Source organism: Larus michahellis, chromosome 6 (genome assembly GCF_964199755.1).
Source record: "Larus michahellis chromosome 6, bLarMic1.1, whole genome shotgun sequence".
Lineage (NCBI taxonomy): Eukaryota > Metazoa > Chordata > Aves > Charadriiformes > Laridae > Larus > Larus michahellis.
The window spans coordinates 35,849,052-35,868,742 of NC_133901.1; the positions used below are offsets into that span (position 1 = coordinate 35,849,052).

The 19,691-nt window shown below is 42.0% G+C and overlaps 2 protein-coding genes across 4 annotated transcripts in view; both read right to left on the reverse strand.

Moving 5' to 3' along the window:
* OIT3 (oncoprotein induced transcript 3) overlaps positions 1 to 11,703 on the reverse strand; it is a 31,987-nt gene extending 20,284 nt beyond the window's left edge. Inside the window, exons 1-3 of one of the 2 annotated variants that reach the window (XM_074591080.1) lie at positions 11,567 to 11,703; positions 10,003 to 10,146; positions 484 to 1,453 (exon numbers count right to left, since the gene is read on the reverse strand). In XM_074591080.1, coding sequence (XP_074447181.1) covers positions 484 to 727 — 244 coding nt within the window. In that variant the 5' untranslated portion in view covers positions 728 to 1,453; positions 10,003 to 10,146; positions 11,567 to 11,703. The other variant, XM_074591079.1, reaches the window with a different exon arrangement.
* The window catches only part of MCU (mitochondrial calcium uniporter), a 97,426-nt gene continuing 87,978 nt past the window's right edge, over positions 10,244 to 19,691 (reverse strand). Inside the window, exons 5-8 of one of the 2 annotated variants that reach the window (XM_074591085.1) lie at positions 16,324 to 16,484; positions 15,648 to 15,851; positions 13,404 to 13,520; positions 10,244 to 12,201 (exon numbers count right to left, since the gene is read on the reverse strand). In XM_074591085.1, the coding sequence (XP_074447186.1) occupies positions 12,085 to 12,201; positions 13,404 to 13,520; positions 15,648 to 15,851; positions 16,324 to 16,484 (599 nt within the window). In that variant the 3' untranslated portion in view covers positions 10,244 to 12,084. Of the gene's footprint in view, positions 12,206 to 13,403; positions 13,521 to 15,647; positions 15,852 to 16,323; positions 16,485 to 19,691 lie in introns of both variants that reach the window. The other variant, XM_074591086.1, reaches the window with a different exon arrangement.

Genomic DNA, 19,691 nt, shown 5'->3' on the forward strand with positions numbered 1-19,691 from the left:
GGGCACGACAAGAATGTTGTCAGCACAAACCACTAAGCATGCACCAAAAATACTGTATTTGTCCCGACAGCTTCATGCCCTATGTCTAGTCCATCAGTTACAGACCTAGACCACTTTAGGAAAGCTGAACCACTGAAGCTGATGAGAAATAATCTAGTTTAATTACTGTAAGTCAGAGATGTAAATTTTGGCTTTGGTAGCACACCAAGACAAACCACAGGGCCCACAGAGAGCATTAAATCACTGCGGCCAGGTCAGTTATGGATTTCCACTAGCTGAACAAAGGCTAGAATTCAAGGAGGTGAAACAGTCTAATCAATCTCTTATAGACAGGCCACCATCCGCACTGCATCACCTGACACGCTTCTGGGTGAGAAAGCTAGAAGCCAGTCACGACCTCTCTCAGCTACATGGATGCTCACTACCCCTCCTGCATCACAGGGACAAAGGGGTTTCAGAAAAGTGATCTCAACAATTACTTACGCCCACAGTACGCATGGAAACAAACGCTAGGCTTGGTTAGGTGATACACATAGTACCCGCCCGGACACGCCTTGACGTCAATCGTGGTATTCCAAAGGCAGCAGTTCCCATTGAAGCTGGCACAGGCCTGGCGTGGGACGATGCCATCCGACTCTCGCGGGTGGCTGCCATTCAGCCAAATGGGAGCATGGGTGCCACAGTGGTTCTCCGGGATGCAGAAGGTTGGCATAGCATCGCCAGCCATGCCAGTGAAGCGATACCATTCCCCATCGATTTGACTGTCACATGTTGGCTGGCCATGGGAACCATTTATCTGATGATCTGTGTTCCTCCAGGGCTCATTCAGGCTGATGTAGGCAGAGCAGGGGTCCAGGGCTGAGACATGCAGCAAGACACAACAGAGAACATCTGGTAGATATCAAATCAAGTTGTTGACTGATAATTGCAAGGAATGCAAAATAATTTCTTTTTCTATTCCTGACTTAACAGAACCATTGTGATAGATAGAGATCTCCGGGGAAAAACAACGATACCAGCTAACTAATTGCTTTATGGAAAATTCTGACAGCCCAACTTAAATGTGTTGGAAGAAAAAGTAAATTAACAGAGCTCTTACAACATCATGCAACAGTCTGACATGCAATTTAGCTGCTGTAGAGTACGACAGGGGAAAAAAGTAATATAAATAAAATTGAAGTCCAGGGAGTGATTTTGCCCTAGGAAATATGTCCTGGGACAACTGGATCAAACCTAGGACATCCACCCTTTGGTGACATGCTAACTGAGTACCTGCAAGTTCATCCTGAATTCACTGGTAACCCTCCCACACGTCTTGGGGAAGAGGAACAGAGTTCAAACAAGTTATGCAGCCTCTGTAAAAATCCATCCATAGCCCACCTCAGCTCTCACAGTTGAGTCACCATAACCGCAAGCCAGAGATCACTTTGCAAAGCATCAGTTAAAACATGAACTGCAAGATACACAACAGGAATATTACCTTTAAGGTGTACAGAAAGAAAATATTCCGTTTCAATTATTAGACCTCTATATAACTGTATTTATATATACACTCTAAGCATAATTTATCAGTTCCTACTCACTTCAGGGTACAATTTTAAACAGCTAAATACAAGAACTGCTATCCCAGGTCATAATAAAGTTGATCTATAGCCCAGCAGGCTGTCTCTACCAGAGTGTATGCTTCGAGAAGTGAGGTAGGAGAAAGAGACGCTGCTCCATTTTCCTGGAGTTTTGTTCTCCACTGGCTCTCCTATAGCTATGTACATTTATGCCAAGGTGAGCTGAAAGAGTAAAATTCTGCAGTGGGGCAAGAGAGAGAGGCGGCAGCCCTCTGTATTTACAGATCCACTTAGATGTGCCCTGGTCTCCTTTAGAGACTGTCCCCCATTTCCCTCTCTGCCAAATGCTAACCACCTCCACGATTCACAGTATCTATTGTGGTTTTAGGAGATGTTGCTGCCTCCCTGCACCTGAAACAGCTTCCCAAAATCTTTTCATTATCTTAAAATCTAGAGAAGATAAAGGTCTGAATCAGGATGTTCTGGGGAGCAAAATGTTCAATTCTTTACGCAGTCATGTTCCTTGCAAGCCCACAAACCCTCCTGATCTCCACAGGAGATCAGATGTTTGTGAGTGAAGTGAGTGTTTATGAGGACAAGATATAAACACAAGGACCTCCTGGTATGTGCATGTCTGTTCGTGCAGGGCTTGAAGAGCGTGTCCCTTTTCAGAGGCCTTTCTGAACCTTCTGCAAACAATTAAACATAAGAATACCATAGGGAGACAAAAAATGAAGAACTGAAGTGTTCATTACATTTTCAGTCTTCTAATTAACCCAGATTTGGCAGCTTCCTCACTAAAAGTCCAGAGGTTTCATTTCCACTTACATCTAATACGCGATTAAGCACCACTTACCCATGACTAGCTATTCCCTATTAAGCAAAATGAATGCTAATACTGTCTTGAGTAAGAAGAATTGATTACCATTTGCTAGAATTAGGCTAATAAAACCAATCACTCTGATTAAATGCATCTCAGACTGGCATACCCTGTACTTTCCACATCACACTTCTTTTCAAGTTTTAAAATTGCGCTGTTTGTTTTATTTAAACAATAGGATGATGCAATTTGGGTGGGGGGAGACGTTATATTGCTTCTATTAGAATGTTCCAGATGCAGACAAACCTTTTCGGTTCATTATTTTGATTTGCTTCACTGACTTTGAAGTGAGAACTACAAGTGCTTCAGAGAATGGACTTCAAGCCACCCTTATTTAGCTGCAACCTCTGTAAATATCTGTCTCACTGACATGCTATCTTGTACCTTCTCGCAAATACAACAACTCTCTTGACAAACGCCCTTACGCTTTCCTCAGCCATAGACACATTTTGTTTGGCCTCGAATCCAGCTTAAAAGGCAGGGGCAGCTGCTGTAGTCATAAGAGTGCTGCAGAGCTGCTAGCTGGCACAGGGAGCGCGGGTCTGGGTTACGAAGGGAATCTCTAGTGCCATAATTCAGGAGACAGACAGAGGAGCAGATTCACTCCCCACCACAACCAGCCCTTAGTTCCCCTGAGCAACAGAAGGGGAACCACAGCAGAAAATCTCCGAGATTCACCAGACAATCCCCCATAAGCTCTTGATTTCACCTGCCTCTCCTTGTCCACCCTTGCCCACAGACAGCAGCAGCACTGTTAAATCCCATCCTCCAAAAGCTTGGAGGACTTCTTGCGACAGGGAAAGACGGGTCCTGCCTTTCTTTGCGCGAAGCTGAACAGAGCTTCCTCTGCGCATCCCTCAGTGTAACTCACTTGGTTTCCACAAGATGATTTGGTATGGCCTTAGGGTGAGTCACTGACTAAGATAAAAAGGTTTTTGTGTTGTTAAAAGCCAAATGAGGAGAAGCAAGGAATGCCCTGTCAGCTTCCCAGCTGGGGAGCACCAAAAATACACACACTCTCATTAGCTTTCATACAGTATAATTAACTTTATGAAATATTCTTTGTAGATAGACTCTGAAAACACTCATCTAGGGAGATCACATTGTCTCCTAAACATTCAGAAGATAATTTAAAGATAAAATTTACTGAGATGAACATGCAGCAGCTCAGAGGGAGTTGGAAGAAGGGGAGCAGGGGAACAGGGTATCACACCCTCCCATCTTCCATTTCTCCGAGAGCTTCAGGCAGAAGTGAAGAGGAGACAGACAAGCAGAAAAAGCAGACAGTGCTCTTTTGAACACTGCAGAGCCTCACGGACACCCTCGGACTGCCAGGGCTGCCCCAAGCCAACCTCGCTGCAGACACCAAGCAGTCCTTGGCAGCACAGTCTACTGAAAACTAACTTGAGTTTTTAAGGAAAAAAACTCCACAAAAATATATAAGCAGCTAATCAACCTCTCATCTCTTCTTCCCAAACAATGAAAGCACGGGGGTTTTGCACAAGACGTATAACTGTCTCCAACTCCCTCTATTTTTCATTTTTCTTGGCTCAATTTTTCCTCCCCAAAACTTCTTGCGTGGCCTAAGCAATTCAGCCTGACAAACATTAGCTATGAAGTAAAGCTTTTCCATTGGTAACCTTGATGATATCATTAGTTCTCTAGCTGACATGCTAGCATATATATTGGATGACAAATCAGGCTCTAGCAAGCATTCGGAAACCCACCATTCTGCAAAGAGATTAATCCTGTGTGTATTGTGTAACTGGAGGTCTCTGCTGTGGCACGACTAAGCAATGAAATAAGCAGCACTGCATTATGACACTAAATTAAATTAAGATTTGTCAAAGAAGCAGGTGAAGAAGTAGCATGATATCTACTCAGAGTCTCCCCTCCAAAGGGAGAGGAAAATCCCACAGCGCCTTGGCAGTAGAGATTCTCTGGATATGGGAGGCTTCAAGCTCTGTGACAGAAAGATCTTTCCAATTGGAAAGAATTTCACACCACCTTCAAAGAAAAAGGATATTTCTTATGTCTTTCAGTCTTTCACTTAAGAACACCAAGGCTCAGCACGAACCTTAAAGGTGGCAAACAGGAATAAGCTTGAAGGCAATGCCTCTTTACTCACCCATGGAAGACACTGGCTGCAACTGGATGATGAAGCAGATACAGAATAACAAGTACTGGGACATTCCACTCGGCCAAAGAACAGTTACCACTGAAGTAAAAGAGGCTTGAAAGCCCTTACGCACGCTGTGGCTCTTGCAGCCTTCCTCTCGGTGGAGCTTCTGACCCCAAGCTTTCTGAAGAGCAAGTGTGATAGCTCTCCTGGAAGTTTATCAGAGGAAGAAGCTGAAGGGATGTGGGGTACAGCTCCAGCCTTGACCTCCACAGAGCAGTTCTGCCCCTTATTGACAACAGAGATGTACTTACTGATCAACCTTGTTTTTTGGACTCAACCCGCTATTGTTTTCTAGCCTGACCACCCCACAGTGACACCTCCTCTATCTTATCTGGAGAAGAATTCTAACCAGAGACACCCGGACATCCCGAAGGGATGGAAAAGAAGAACAGATGGGTGCTTGTTGTTATCTCTGCTCCTTCCACAAGTCATACGACTTCATGGCTCCCTACAGGCAGAAAACACCAGCAAGAGAGGCTTAACTGCAGGAAATAGTGGCCAAAGGAGGAGAACTGATCCTTCCGAGCAGAGATTGCAGATGAGTGTGTGGAGCAGAGCTACAATGGGAACATCAGTCAAAGTGAAAGACTGATGTCCCACAGGGAAATAAGCTGTTCCTATGCTTCACAAAGACCCTTTCCACTCCTGGTCACACAACCTGACTGTTGCAGCGAGATTATCAAACAAGGCAAATAAAGACATTTTTCTGCAGCAGTCTTATGATCTCTGTCTTTAAAACAAGCAAAACAAACCAACCAACAAAAACCAACAGATAAACCCAAAACCAAACCAACAATCAAGAAACCCAACAACACTGAATTAACTTCCATGCAAAACTGAGTAATTAAGAACCTCTGCCTTACCAGTTCAAACCAAACTAGGTTGAAATGCAGGTCATAACCACAAGCTCTGGCTATAGATAAGACCTAGTACACTGAAATCTGTTTTCCACTAAAGCAAACCAATCACCACGATTGGCAGTAAGAGATACCAAGGACAGCATGAACAAATAGAAAGGGATCTTCTCTCTCATCCCACTAGCTGTAGATCTTATTATAGAGAATAGACTTAAAACTCTGTTTTTAGCATATACATACATATACACATCTACAGGTCCTTCCCCGCTTATGAACAATGGTCATACTCCAGGAAATCGTCTGGATTTCTGGCAGGCAGAAAGCTCTCCATCAGCAAAGAATACAGTAATTGCACAATCACACAAATGTAGGCATTTCCCCATTTCCTTTGCACCCTGTGTTTCTGCAGGAGGCTGGCCTAAGGGATAACATCAAGGTTGATGCAGTAGCTTCAAATCCCAGTAGGAAAAAATTAGCTGCGTTATTTTCATATTGAGTTTGCCTGAGACAAGGAGTTGGGTATTTGCCTGCTTTGTAGAGATTGTATGTTATAGAAAGTTCTCAATGGCCTCTCTCTGTCTGGGTGTTCCCTTGGCAGTGATGTACAATATGACGCTCTACTCCACCCCAGCAGAGGAGTCATTTTCAGTGGCGAATGACTCTAGGGAACATCAAAAGAAGCTTTAAAAATGACTATCGTTACTCCCACCACAAAAAAATTAAAAAAATCTTTGTGGCTATATTGTGCTGACAGCTATACAGTACCAGAAAAGTTTTTTCAACAACAGGAAAAGAGAACAAATTCACTATGCAAAGCTAGCAAGGCAGATAACCCTCAAAAGGTGGTTATGTGAATTCCCAGAAGAGAAACTAAAATTGAACAGAGAATAATACACCAAGCCACAGGAAGTTATATTGTGCCATTTTCATTGAGAGGTTGATTCATACATACAGTCCTTGGTAAATAAAACTGACAAGTCTGAATTGAATTTTCTATTTGTGTTAAAGGTGTGTATGTTTCTCTGAACCATTTCATTACAAGCTACTTTCATTTTTGTAGGTGGTATATTAGGTCTGACTCTAGCAATGTTTTGACAGTTATATGTAAGTGACTGACAACTGACAATTAACATAAGGAAATAAACTGCATCATAGCATATCAAGTTCTCCAAAAGGGATTAAAGCAGGAGATGCCCCAGCATTCCCAGAGATAATGCTATGCTAAAACCACTGTAACTATCAATTCCAAGAAACAGTCTAAAGGTGGACAAGATTCAGTGTGCTGCCTCTAAACATTTTTGGGATCCACAGGAAAGACAAAGCCTGTCTCAGTCTTCTGGAAGAAGCACCAGCAGTGGCAACTCTTCTATCAGCACTTGCTCTTTGCTTTGCAAGTTATTTCAGGTGACATACATGGCTCCAGTTCCCCCACAAACAATAGTAGCTTATATTAGAGTAGGCCACTGCAAATCTATGCCTCAGGGAGCTACAGAAATTATTCCTTAGAGGGGAAGGGAGGAAAAAACCCCCATAAAACAAAAAACAGACCCTCTGGAGAGAGGATACAACTCTAACAGAGTACTCTAGATGCTGTAGGGCCTGCACTCTCTAGACAGATCTGGTAAATCTGTTGTTCCTGACCTCTACTTCCCTAATCCAAAGATCAGTGAGCCTGACTTCCCCAGCAGAATCAGAATCAAGTCAGTATTTCTTAAAAGTATTCGTCAGCACAGCTTTAAAGATAGGAAGAGGGAAGACAATATTAAAATAGAGGGCTAGGATTTTATTTTGGTAACCCAAGAGATAGGATCTTCTAAATTTGCTGCAGTCTAAGCCCAGGTATGTCTGTTCTTAATGTAAGCAAGAAAGCTTATTTTGCAGTTGGCAACTGCACTTCTCGCTCATTCCAGAGATTTGGAGGGGTTTACCATCCTTACACAAGGAACTCAAATTCTTCAAAGCATTAGGTAGGCTGGAAAGCATCAGGCTCTTTGTAATGGACTAATGAATAAAGATTCTTTGGTGTTTGCTGAAGCTGGCCTTGTCTTTGTCAGAGCCACCGCTCAAGACATACCACCGTTTGATGAAAGCGAGGTGTGTGAAGAACAGCTCTTGGTGCAGGAGTAACTCCTGCAGCCTGCTTGGAAGGAGTGGGCGGAAGAGCTAATCAGCATTTCCTGCTGCTGAGAGAGAGGAGAACCCGACACGCACGACAGGATCCCTGTCTGCGATTGATTTGAGGATGTATGTTCACAATAAGCCTTGACAGGCTGCTAAGATGGATTGCACGGATGTCAAGGACTTAGAGATAGGCCTTGTTTCTGTAAACAACTTGTCCCAGGACACGGTGCCAATGGGAAGGGCTGTTGAGATCAGGGAGTGAACACGAGTTTGAAGTATGAGCAAACTCAACACAAGAACAAGTAAAACACCAAGAACCCATTAAAATCAGACAAGCACGTAACTCCTAGTGAAGAGTAGTAGTTAATTCCTTTCCCTTAGTGGAGCCCTGTGATGCAGAACTTGGTATTTTGAGAGTGTTTTTCCACAGGTCCTACAGAACCCAGTGTATTTTCCTTGATCCTCAATTTCTAGATGGAGAAATTAGGGCATAGACAGCACACCCACAATTGCAAAACTAGTCAGGGGCAGAAACAGGACTAGGACTCATCTTTTACAAGTTCACAGAGCCACGATGAGACACCTTAACACCAGCTTCTCCTATACTTCAGGGCTTAGATACACTGCAAGTTTAATTTTTATTCCTGTATTTTACTTTTTACTCCCTTAATGTCAGTGTAGGAATAAAACTGATTTTTTTTTTTAAAGGGAGTAATTGGAATCTCTTGGGATAGGCAGAAAAATACTTAAGATATAAAAATCTCCTTCCTACGTGAAAATAAAGTCATACAACGTGGCAGAGAAGAAAGCAGCGAGGAGCATTCACAACTCCACACAAAAACCACAAATGAGATCAAAGAAATTGTTCAGAAAGACAGGACAACTTGGCCAGCTTCACTTGATTGACATAGTGCCAGGGTCTGACAGCCAACAGCAGCTTCAGAGCATCATGCAAACCCTCTTAGAGTCAACATGGAGGTGTAAGAACTTGCAGCAAGGTGATCATCATCACTGTCTGCCAGGTCAGAAGAGTTACAGGGGAAAAGAAAAAGGATTTTTTCTTTGCTCTTCAGGAAAAAGGAGCCATGAGCACCACCCCTGGAGAGGCTTGCAAGGTAGAGCCTCACAGGCATGTCAAAAAGGAAACCTAATACATTTCTCCAGACAATTTTGAATTTGACATGTATTTATTTGAAAGTTCCTTCCTAGAAAAAGCAGGGAACAGAGGCTAACCAAACGAATAACAAAATTAGTAGAAAAAGCAACATCTGAACACTGCAATACACGCTGCTGTTTATCCTTCATAGGTTCTTAAGAATGCAGTGTTACATTAAGATTCAGGCAGCACCGCTTGCTCTACAGTGCTGCCAGTGGGACAGGACCCTGTTACCTGCCTGGCCCTGAGGCACGAAATAGCTACTGCAAGAGGGTTTGTTGGTGTTGATATACAACAGTGTATATCCGGAGAGCAAACATCATCAATATTAGCAGAGACACTGAGGTTTGAGTCTGAGGTTTGTGGCATGTGATCAACCCCCAGCAGAGACCACGTGTGCACTGGTGGTGCAGAGAGGAGTGAGACAGCAGTCTTCCAGAGGTACAGACTAGTAAGACCCACTGGACAGCCCATATTTAAGGGTACAATTGTAGACTCTTATTTTACTCCTTTTCCCATGTCATCCCTAGAACAACGTTAAAGCATGTGCAAGAACAATTTTGTCACACCATTTTCTTGCTTTCAAAATGGGGACAATGGTCCTTGGTGTCAAAGTCTTCAGTTCTTCTGGAAACCAAAATGGACGAGTTCTTATGCAACTGTTCCAAGCAATTTGGCTAGGAAGGGCAGCAGCTCATCTGTACGCAGCAGCAGACTGAGGGCTGCTTGGAAGAAGAGGGTTTGTCAGTAGGTCGCAACAACTACCAGCTTCCAGCCCCTCCTCTCTGACTTCAAGAAAAACACAGGAGAGAGCTGGCTATTTTAGGAACTGGCCAATCATGGATTATTTTTTTTTTTTAAACAGTTGATGGACATGATAAAAATCTTCTGTCACTAAATGTCTCAAGCTAACATCCCATAAAGTTAGAACAAAGTACAGTCTGATGATTCCCAAAATTAATGAGCAAATGATACGTCACCATGACAAATCAGACCACAGCCATTCAAGGGCCCAGAAAGACAGTAACAGAAGCTTAAAACCAGTTTTCCTCCGAAACAGCACTTCAATGCAATACAGAAACACACGGACACCACTTGGTACATTTTAGGTTGCTGGGCGTTACACGCTCATATATATTCTTATCCTGCAACGTGCCACATGTCTCCAGGTTTTGTCAGCCACCACATAGAGCTACTGTGCCAGTCAAACAAAGGCAGATCTTTGTTAGACCAAACATCTCTACCTCTACCTCACCACCTCAACTGCTCCTGAGATCCCTGTGTTACGCAGCTAGGCATGGCACCAAGATCTCCATCCGAGCTTCTTCAGGAAAGCTATTATCTGCATTCATCATGGCCTCGGTGATGTAAGGTCAAGAAGAAACAACCTAAACAAAAAGAAATGGAGGAAACTCAGGAGACAGCTGCCACACATACAATGTTCTCTTCTCATATGGGGAAAATAACATTATTCAAGAGCACTGATTCAAAAATTGAATAGTTATTTATTGTTCCAGAAGTACATTGCTCTTTTATACATATTTCATAAATGATACAGGATTTTACACATGTTCAGGTTTTTTTTTGTTTTCTTTTGTTGTTTTTTTTTTTTTTTTAAAGAAGGACTTTTCTCCATGCTCCCTCCCTCATCCCAAACACACACCAAGGATTCAGCTACAGGATCGTGTTCATTTTTTTCCCCTTTAAAACTCACCACACAAACAGGATAAAACAGATAAAAAAATAATCACACAATGTAATTAAATTGAAAGACAGAGGAAAAGGGGAAGGGGGAAAAAACAACCTAGAAACATGCACCCATTCGGTCCAACATGCCATTGAGTGAGAAGAGGCAGCAATCCCAGCTGTGTTTCCACATCTGCAAGGCACCTGGCATCTAGTTAATACTGATTTGTTTTTTCCTTTCCTATTTTTTTTTTAAACATGGTTCTCCAAAAACCGCAGAAGCCTCTTTCCATGACACAGTGAGGAGTAGTAGTGAAACATCAAAAAAGCAGCCAGCCTTTCTGTATATAAAGCTTAGTGCCCTTCTCCCACCTTCATCCTGTCTCCACAGTATTTATCAGCAGGATGCTAAAACAGACTGACCCGCTTTGAATGAAGAGATGTTTATCTGCTTAGAAATCAGCCAGCCTTGGCTAGAAGAGAGGGCAACGGGTTGACTTTCCTTCCTCTGTTTCTTTTAGCTAAGAACAAGAGATGTCATTAGCCACTCCTAAGAAATTCTGACCTGTGGGTGCAAAGTTCATTTAAAGCTACTTAAGTAGGGGAAAGTGCTAGAGAACTGAAGTAGTTCTGTGTCTTGCACTGTAGAAGCCCCAGGCTTTCAAGAAGCCTCTGGGCAAGGAAAATGCTTTGACCATATATGAGACCTTTTATCCCGTTACACAAGCAGTCAAATATCAAGTTTAATTATTCCATGTTCCAAAACTGTTCATTTAAGCAGGAGTCACAATTCTGCGAGAGTTTCATGATCTTTTAAACATTCAGAATTTCATAGTCCAGGTGGCTATCAGATTTGGGGTAGGAAGAGGGGAATCTCCCTCCCTTAAGACTGAAGATAAAAAACCTCTCATGCAACGCTGCCATTGATTTCTAGAAGGAGCTCAAGGGCAATGGGACGCAAAGTTTATATAATTATTATGGAATAATCCAAAATATCAATTATCAAATGTCCAGAAGAAAACGTGTTCCTTCTCTCACTTGGCTACAACCAATCTGTGCTACAAATAAGCAAAGGAGGAAGTCAGTGGAGCACATGGGGTGGGCTGGGAAGGGGAAGCTCACGGTTTTCCAGTAGAAAGCAGTCTTGTAGTAACTTTATAAAAGAGACCAGGTCTGATCAGAAGTGTGCGTGTTAATGGCGGTGGAGTGCAAGTTCTGATCACCAGCCATAGCTCCAGGTGGCTTGGATTCTTTGTTCTTTTTTTTTTTTCTCCTTTTTTTTGAGAGAGAAAGAGAGATCTGAATCAGGTAAAGGAAAATTTAAAAAGCTAAGCAGGCTGCTGGTGTCTTTTCAAGAGGCAGACCCTGCAAAGCTGGAAGAAGACACCCCTACACCCCAGCATTACATTCTTTTCATGAACCCCCCAATCCTGTACTTGTACACAATTGCCATTCAGTCGGTTTTTTAAATGTGACTATTTGCCAAGCCCTTTTGAGAACTAACATTCCACAATGTCCCATCTTCGGACTTAAGAGATTCCCCCCCTACAGTCTTTCGTCTTGATTAAAGGTAAAAAACCCTCCACCCCCACACCACCTCCCAGCTTCCACCTGCAATGCTTTAATTAAAAAGGCAAGAGCTATGAACAGGTTTTTTGCTGGGGTTCAAAACTTCTTTGCTGATCAGTCCTTTTCATCAATTTGCTGGATGGGCAGGTGAACCTGCAGCGGGTCTCGAAGCCTCTTAAGGTCCAATTCTGCCTAAAAGTAAAAGACACATTATAAAGAACAAGCTCTCAAAACACCTTCATCCAATCCCCTTTGCTGAATAGAAAGCTTTTCCATATTTCCTTGGTGTTCCTGTTCAGAAGGGAAGTGTTCAAAAAGTAAAGCAAAGTCACAGGCTTACAGCTGGGAAAACCATTCTCAGCACTTACTGAAAGACATTTGCTCTGTACTTCTCTAAACATGTCTACATGCAGACACTTAAAAGGAATATGGCAGGGAAGATCTGATTCCCATAAAAATCACTGGAACCTTTTTTTTTTTTTAAAAAAAGCAAAACAAAACACAGAACACCAAACAACCAATTAATGGTTGATTCTAGAAGAAAAGCTCCATGAAAACACAGCTACCCAAGGGTATCTCATTCAACACAGCATGAGAAACCCCAGACATCTTTCTGGGTTTTCTCATGATACCAAGAGAGCCTAGCCCTGACCTCCCTCTACTCCTTGCGTAGCTCCTTCTCCAAGGCAGGGGGAGAACACATCTTGCCCTGGATATCCTACACTGTCATTTCCAGAGCCTAGAAATAAACAGAGAATGATATGGAGCAGTGAAAAAGAATGTGGTAGCTCTGCTTTTTCTGCTTATGCTATCCCTCTGCAGAAAGGCTCTCAGAAACACAAGGGAAGATCTCTGACTCCTTTGTTGAACAAATCCCACAATGGGGACAGTCTGCCAAAAGTGTCCGTCTCCAGGACATGAGAAATCTGCCCCCATTGCCTCTAACAATACAACTAAATTTTTTTTATGTTATTTTCCAGGACTGCAACCCAGTGCACTGAAGTGCTATGTCAGGAAGACATGAACTGAATGGATGCAAGTCTTCATTCCTCACTAAATCCATCTGGTGTGTAGGAGCTGAGAAGAAAGGAAATCTTGAATTAGGCTCCTCTGAGGCATGAAGTGCCTGAAGCAACTCAAGATTTGCCAGCAGTTTCTAAATGGCCCTTACAGATAGATAGAGGCAACAGTTTCATGTTGATTTACACATCCAGCAGTTCTTTTCCTGGGCATATCAAAGCCAATTCAGTGATTGCACTGGGGCTGTGACAAGAAAATGGGCTCAAAACTTATAATACATCCATTCTTGTTTGAGGTGCATCTATTAATAGCAGGTACGAACTTGCAAGCAGTAATTTCTTTGTCTTATTTCTGGAAAAATTCTTGTTACCTGAGCAATTGCATCCTTGAGTTGATTGTATTTCTCTAGATCAAACCGTGTCTTTTTGGCTCCTTTATGGAAAAATAATAAGTACTGTCTGTCTCTGGCATCTGGATAAACATATTCCTAAAAAGAAAAAAGGAGAAAAGAATAAAGCCACAACAGGATGCAACGCAGGATACCGTTAGCACAGTATGTATCAGGTGTGTTTTGCGAGGATGACTAGTTCCTGTCAGCAAAGGCACAAGACCAGACAGCACTGTCTAAGCTCACCCAGTGTGATGGGGTGACCCCAGCTAAGCCCCCACCCAGTCACTCACTCCCCCACAGCTGGACAGGGGAAGAGAATCAAAGGGGCAAAAACCAAGAAAAACTTAAGAGTTGAGATAAAGACAGCTTAATAAGTGAAGAAAAACCAAAACCCCATAGGAGTGATGCAAAAGCAACCACTCACCACCTCCCACCAGCAGACCAGTGTCCAGACAGTCTCCGAGAAACAGCTACTTTGGAGAAACTCTCCCCCAGTTTATTGCTGAACAAGACATTATATGGTATGGAATATCTCTTTGGTCAGTTCAGGTCAGCTGTCCTGGCTGTGTCCCCTTGCAACACCTCACCCACCCTCAGCCTGTTCCTGGGGGAGCAGGGGAAGCAACATGAAACAGACAAGGTCTTGATGCTGTGCAAGCACTGTTCAGCCACAGCAAAAATACTGTCGTGTTATCACAACTGTTTTGGTCACAAATCCAAAACAAGCACCATACCAGCTGCTATGAAGAACATTAACTCCACCCCAGCCAGACCCAGTATGGTCAGGCATTTGCTTCTCTACTAGTATGTTACACTCCAGCAGTGAGTTACCATCACCCTCCCTCCCGCCCTGAATGCGTGAATCCTTCCACACAGAGAGAACAAAAACTAACACATTTCGGAGTTCGAATACTGACAACTTTGTGGGAAGAAAGGGAGAAAAAGCTAAAAATACCAGAATAAGCATTTGTAAGATGGCCCTTACTCTCTTTTTCTTAAGGTCATAAACATGCAGTAGCTAATTAAAGCAACAATAGTTGCTTGTGAGCTCATTTCTTAACCAAGCCATGCAAGCGAGAACAAGAACCCAATACCACAGCTTTTGCCAGGGATACTCTAGTGCAAAAAGTCAGAGCTTTTTAGAGAAAGCAGATAACTCAGAGCAGCAGAGCTGTTCACACCAAATCCCACACAGCCTCTACAAAGCACAGGTCTGCCTCTGCCGAAGTTAACTCTTCCTTGCACTGGAACATCACACAGCCCCTGTGTCTGGTATGCATCCATTGATCACAGCTGTCAGGTGGAGAAAAGCTGCATTCAGAGTCAAGCCATCCCTGAAACGCTGAGGCTTTAAGGTCTAGTAGAAGAGGTACTAGTTGATACAGATGACGATTAAAACATCAAATCTGAGTTCAAACATGGCAGAAGTTCCACCTGCACTTGGCAAGAACTATTGCAGCACATTTGTCCCCAGCCCCTGAAATGATGCAGCTGAAAGACACCTGGGACACCACACTGGAATACCTGCAGCATCTCTTCTGATGGTCTTGTGACAGCAGAGACCTTTTGAGCCCGCCCTCCCTCAGTATTTAGGTGGGATTATGAAGTTTAAATGTGAGTGATGAGACAAACCGTGTACTAGAAATTCATGCAGAGTCTGTCACAACTACAAAGATCCAGAGAAGGATCTTTCATCTGGATGGATGGGATGCCAGATCCATGGAACACCTACACAAAAGCATTTCCAACGTGATCCATGAACCTTTGTCTCTTTAAAAAAGCCAGTGTCTCATGTCAGAGATGTGTTCTTCCTTGGAACTCAGAAAGGTACCTCATGCACCCATAGTTTGTTTGGGATGATAAATCACAGCACTTGGAGGCCTCCAGTGCAAGTCAATGTGTGTGAGGCTGCGTGTGTGTGGGTGCAGAAACTATTACTTGTCAGTAGATGAACCTGTATAGCTAAAGCAGTCAATCACAGAACATATATAAGCATTTATGGTAGGACAAGCAAGAAAACAGCAATGACCACCACCAGCAGACCCCCACAACCATATACAACCTTCCTGGACAGAACAAATTAAATCAAGTGGCATTAGGTTCTGACAGGATAAGGAAGGGGCAAAGCGATTTCTAACAGGCACAATTTTCCTAATTTTCTAGAGAGTAGAGCTCAAAGTAAGTCTTCTACTGAAGTGTCAATGTCAGCACAACAAGTCCTACCTGGCGAGTCATTACGAAATAAGCGTACATTGCCATGGCACTACCATAGGTGATGAAATAGGTGACTGGTTCCATAATGTCCCAAGAATACTCCCACCAGGTGAGGCGGGCCAGAATCCCAAACTGAGTGGCCATGTAGGCCAGGCCTCCCCACAACACCAAGGTTGTCCTCTTCTCTGCTTTCCTGCTGAGCTCCATCCTTACCTGCAGGAGACACAAGTACACGCCTTACATTCTCAAAAATATTACATTAATTAAGAGATATGTGAAAATAACACCTTGTATTTATATTAAATCCTAAGTTGTTTGAGACACACGATTTGAGTCTCAGTTATACAGACAAATCCAGACTCCTTTTCTATCAGTATCTTCCCATCATCCATATTTTACTCTGAGCATGCTCTGGATACCTTGCAAGGCTGCTTATTTCTCTATGTTCAGAGATGTTCTGTTGCATTAGCCCCAGTCTTTATTTACTACCAAGTTCATTTCCAATTATATAAAGCAAAGAAACAAAATACTTCCATAGAAAACAGAAACAGATATGGTTTGGATACACTTACTGCATCTTTTCTGCTTCAGTGATCTTTAAGCATGCCAGGGACCTAATTAAAACCTTGAAATAAATTAAGGCTGCATTTGGAGGATAAGTAAAATACAATGAGAAACTTCTCACTTTTTCTAGTGGTGCTAGTTGCTCCTTCAATTCCTCTAGTCTCCCTATCAGCTCCTTCTCTTTGTTCAGCTGGTGCTCCTCAATGCACAAGGCAGTATACAACTGCTGAACCAATGTCTTGACATCATTCAGCGTCGTTGCATTTTCATGGCTTAAGAGCTCTAGGAAAAAAAGAGACTGCTTTATATGCATTTATCCACAGAACTTCTCATATAATCTTCAGAAAATGCTATTAGTCTACACAGGAAACACATTAAACTATCTTTGCAACAAAGAAGCCTCTGGAAGATTCCAGCACTCTAAAACCATACAAATTTCTTACAAAGAAAACCAGGCTTTATTACTGGATATTCCTAAAATTTGATAAGAACAAGGAAAAGAGATACATGCTATTAGTTTGCTAGATTATCAACAGCTACTTCTGATCCATATTTACATACAAGACTTAGCAAAGACAAATGAACAACTAAATGAGTATGATGCATCACACCAGCTGTCAAGAAACAGCCAGAATTCAGACCATCAGCAACCACGGTTATTGATGATGGCAGCCGAAGATCTTGGGTTCGTGACCCTAGAACACGCAGTCTTATGATAATTGTTTTGAGTATCAATGCCAGGAATTGTTTCTCAGCACTCTGTGGGGATCCCCATGCTGTGATGCCTACAGGACAATGAAATTCTTCCTCACAGTATTTAAAAAAAGACAGTAACAGGGCCACTAATTGAAACTGCTTTTATCCCTGCATTTCAACACAAAAAGGATTCCTAAAGGACATCAACTTGTAAAGCAGTTGTGACTAGTGGTATATTACACATTCCATATGGAAAAAAACCCACAAGTTTCAAATTAAAGCAAAAAGAACTTGACATTAGCCAAATAATCTAAAAAAAAAAAATTATTTTTTTTGGTAGCATCCTTGGGCTTGTTCCTTCTGTTACCTTAAAATACGATTTTTATCAACACAGAAAACAGAACTGACATGGCAGAGCTGCAACAACCCATCTAGACTTTGTCTGCAACTCTCAAACGAACAACAAGTGAAAGAGTTTAGATTCATAAAAAGCTATGGACAGCTTAAATTTTAACACTGTCAGCTCAGGGGAAAGAAGTGACTCAGTTCTCTATGCCGAGGCACACGAAGCACACCATATTCCCTGCCCCAGCTAAAGGGCTGCTGTTCCCCCTCTGAAAAAAAAAAGAAAAGAAAAAAAAGAGTATTCCTATGAAATGACCATCAAAAAGTACTTAGTATTTAAGATTACAGTGTTCTGGCACTTCCATTTCAAAATACACGAGGTGATTTTGTAAAAATGGAAAAGCAATTGCTGAAAAGTCTAACAGAACTAATCTCAGTGCCTATTTAGGGGCACATTCCTTTTAATACAAGCTAACTATAGAAATCTCCTTGGCAAATGAATCAGAGGCAGCATTTCATGTAACCTAGGTGATCCCAGAGCTCACCTACCAGCGCACAATGGGTATATCACACAAGTGAGCTAACCAAAAATACACAGACTCACAGACACAGACTTTGCTCTCCCAAACACTATGTTAGTGGGATGTATGGATTGCCTTATCATGGGACAGCAATTTCTCCAGTGCAGAAAGAGACACCAGCTTTGCATTCTCATTTAGTGGTATTACAAATTACAGACTAGACCAGCTAGGCTTGATACCATCACTTGCTCTCAGGGGCTAACAGTTGGAAGAGATACCTTGTTAAAATACCCAATCCACTTCTCCGGTTTACAATATCTTATAAGTGTGTGAAAACACCACATTCGGGACACAGAGCAGTAAGGTAAGAGACAGCAGAGAGTAACTTTTTGTGTGTGTGAGATATCCAGTGATTTAGATATCCAGTCTTAATGGAGAGTTTTCTGTCAAGGTGCTGTTAAGGAGATTGGAAAAAAAAACACATCGCTAGTGGAGGTCTCCACAGATAGGGGAGAAACATCATCTCACCCAGTGCTGAATTCCCAATTCCAGAGACTCCTGCACGCTAAGGACAAGTGGCTGCACAAAGTTCCTCCAGTCAGAAATTCCTTTTTTCACTTGGTATTTTTATATTGTGAACAATAAAACGCTAGAATACATTTTTATTATTTTCCTTGCAAAAATGTCCTCAGAAGGTAACTACATCTACAGAGGAAGATGGCACATATCAGCAGATCTTCCTAGAAGTCAGCCGCCCAGGGCAGTCTCAGACCCAAAAGATATGGTCGGTCTGATTTTTGATAGATCAGCTTCCTTTAGCATGTTGCCTTATTAAGGCAAAAGGAACATTAACAGCTCTCTCACAGCTTTTGCCTTATGAATTATTTTATTCATTATCTACTGCTTGAAGAGAGGCATAAGAGAGGAAGGCCCAAACACTAGGGAAAACATCCAGGTAAATAGGGGAAGGCATTTCCACCATCTAACCTCAACTGGACATGCAAGTCAAGTTAAAGATCCTTACTAATTTATTTTCTTGTCTACAGGGCTAAAAATTCCTCTTAGAGAAATACTGCTTGCAAACTTTGTGTTATTGCCCGCAACAATAACAGAACAACAAATATCCCCCACTGTCTGTGAGTCAAGCAACAAGCAGGGAAACATTTCCAAAACTGATCCTTTCGTTTAAGTCCTCAGAGGTAAGTACAGGCATGCAAGAAGCTGGTGCTTTATGAAGCCTATAAAGTTGCCTAGGAGAAAGAGTAGATGATAGATGAAAATACCAAATTCCTGCCTTTGCCAGTAACTCTGGAGTGTCTCAAAAGCTTCTTGCAAGTTTTCACATCCAAAGCCCATTACTCTAAAAAGATTTTTTTAATCGATTCAAAATAGGTTGGTTTCCCTTCCTATTTAATTCTTAGTAATGTAACCTTGTAAGGTCTCATTTATTTCACTGTTTGTTAGCTAATAAGGTTTCAAGGTTTATTTGCAATATTAAAAGTACCACACTTAAAAGGAAACAATGTTAACTGTCAGGTAAGGGAACGACTTATTCTTCCAAATCAGTTAACATAAGTTTCAATCTAATTCCCATTTTACATTGTAATCCTTCAGAATGAGTTAAATTAAATTATTTTTCAGTAATTAGAAAAAAAAAGAAAAATGTATAAATTAAAAGAAGTTACATTTCTTTCTTTATTCCTCTTATGGGGGCTACTGGCTTTGAGCAGAATGAATATTTGCTTTTCATTACAGACTGCTACGATTACTTGGATATCACTAAATTAGACTCCAAGGGCAGGATTTGAAACTGCAAGGTTTCCTTCAGAAATACACTTCATGTTCTTAATGTTAATAAAGCATGCTGCGATTAAACAGGAAACTGAATACTGAAATTTATTTCTGATGTTTACCAGAACCAGGCTTG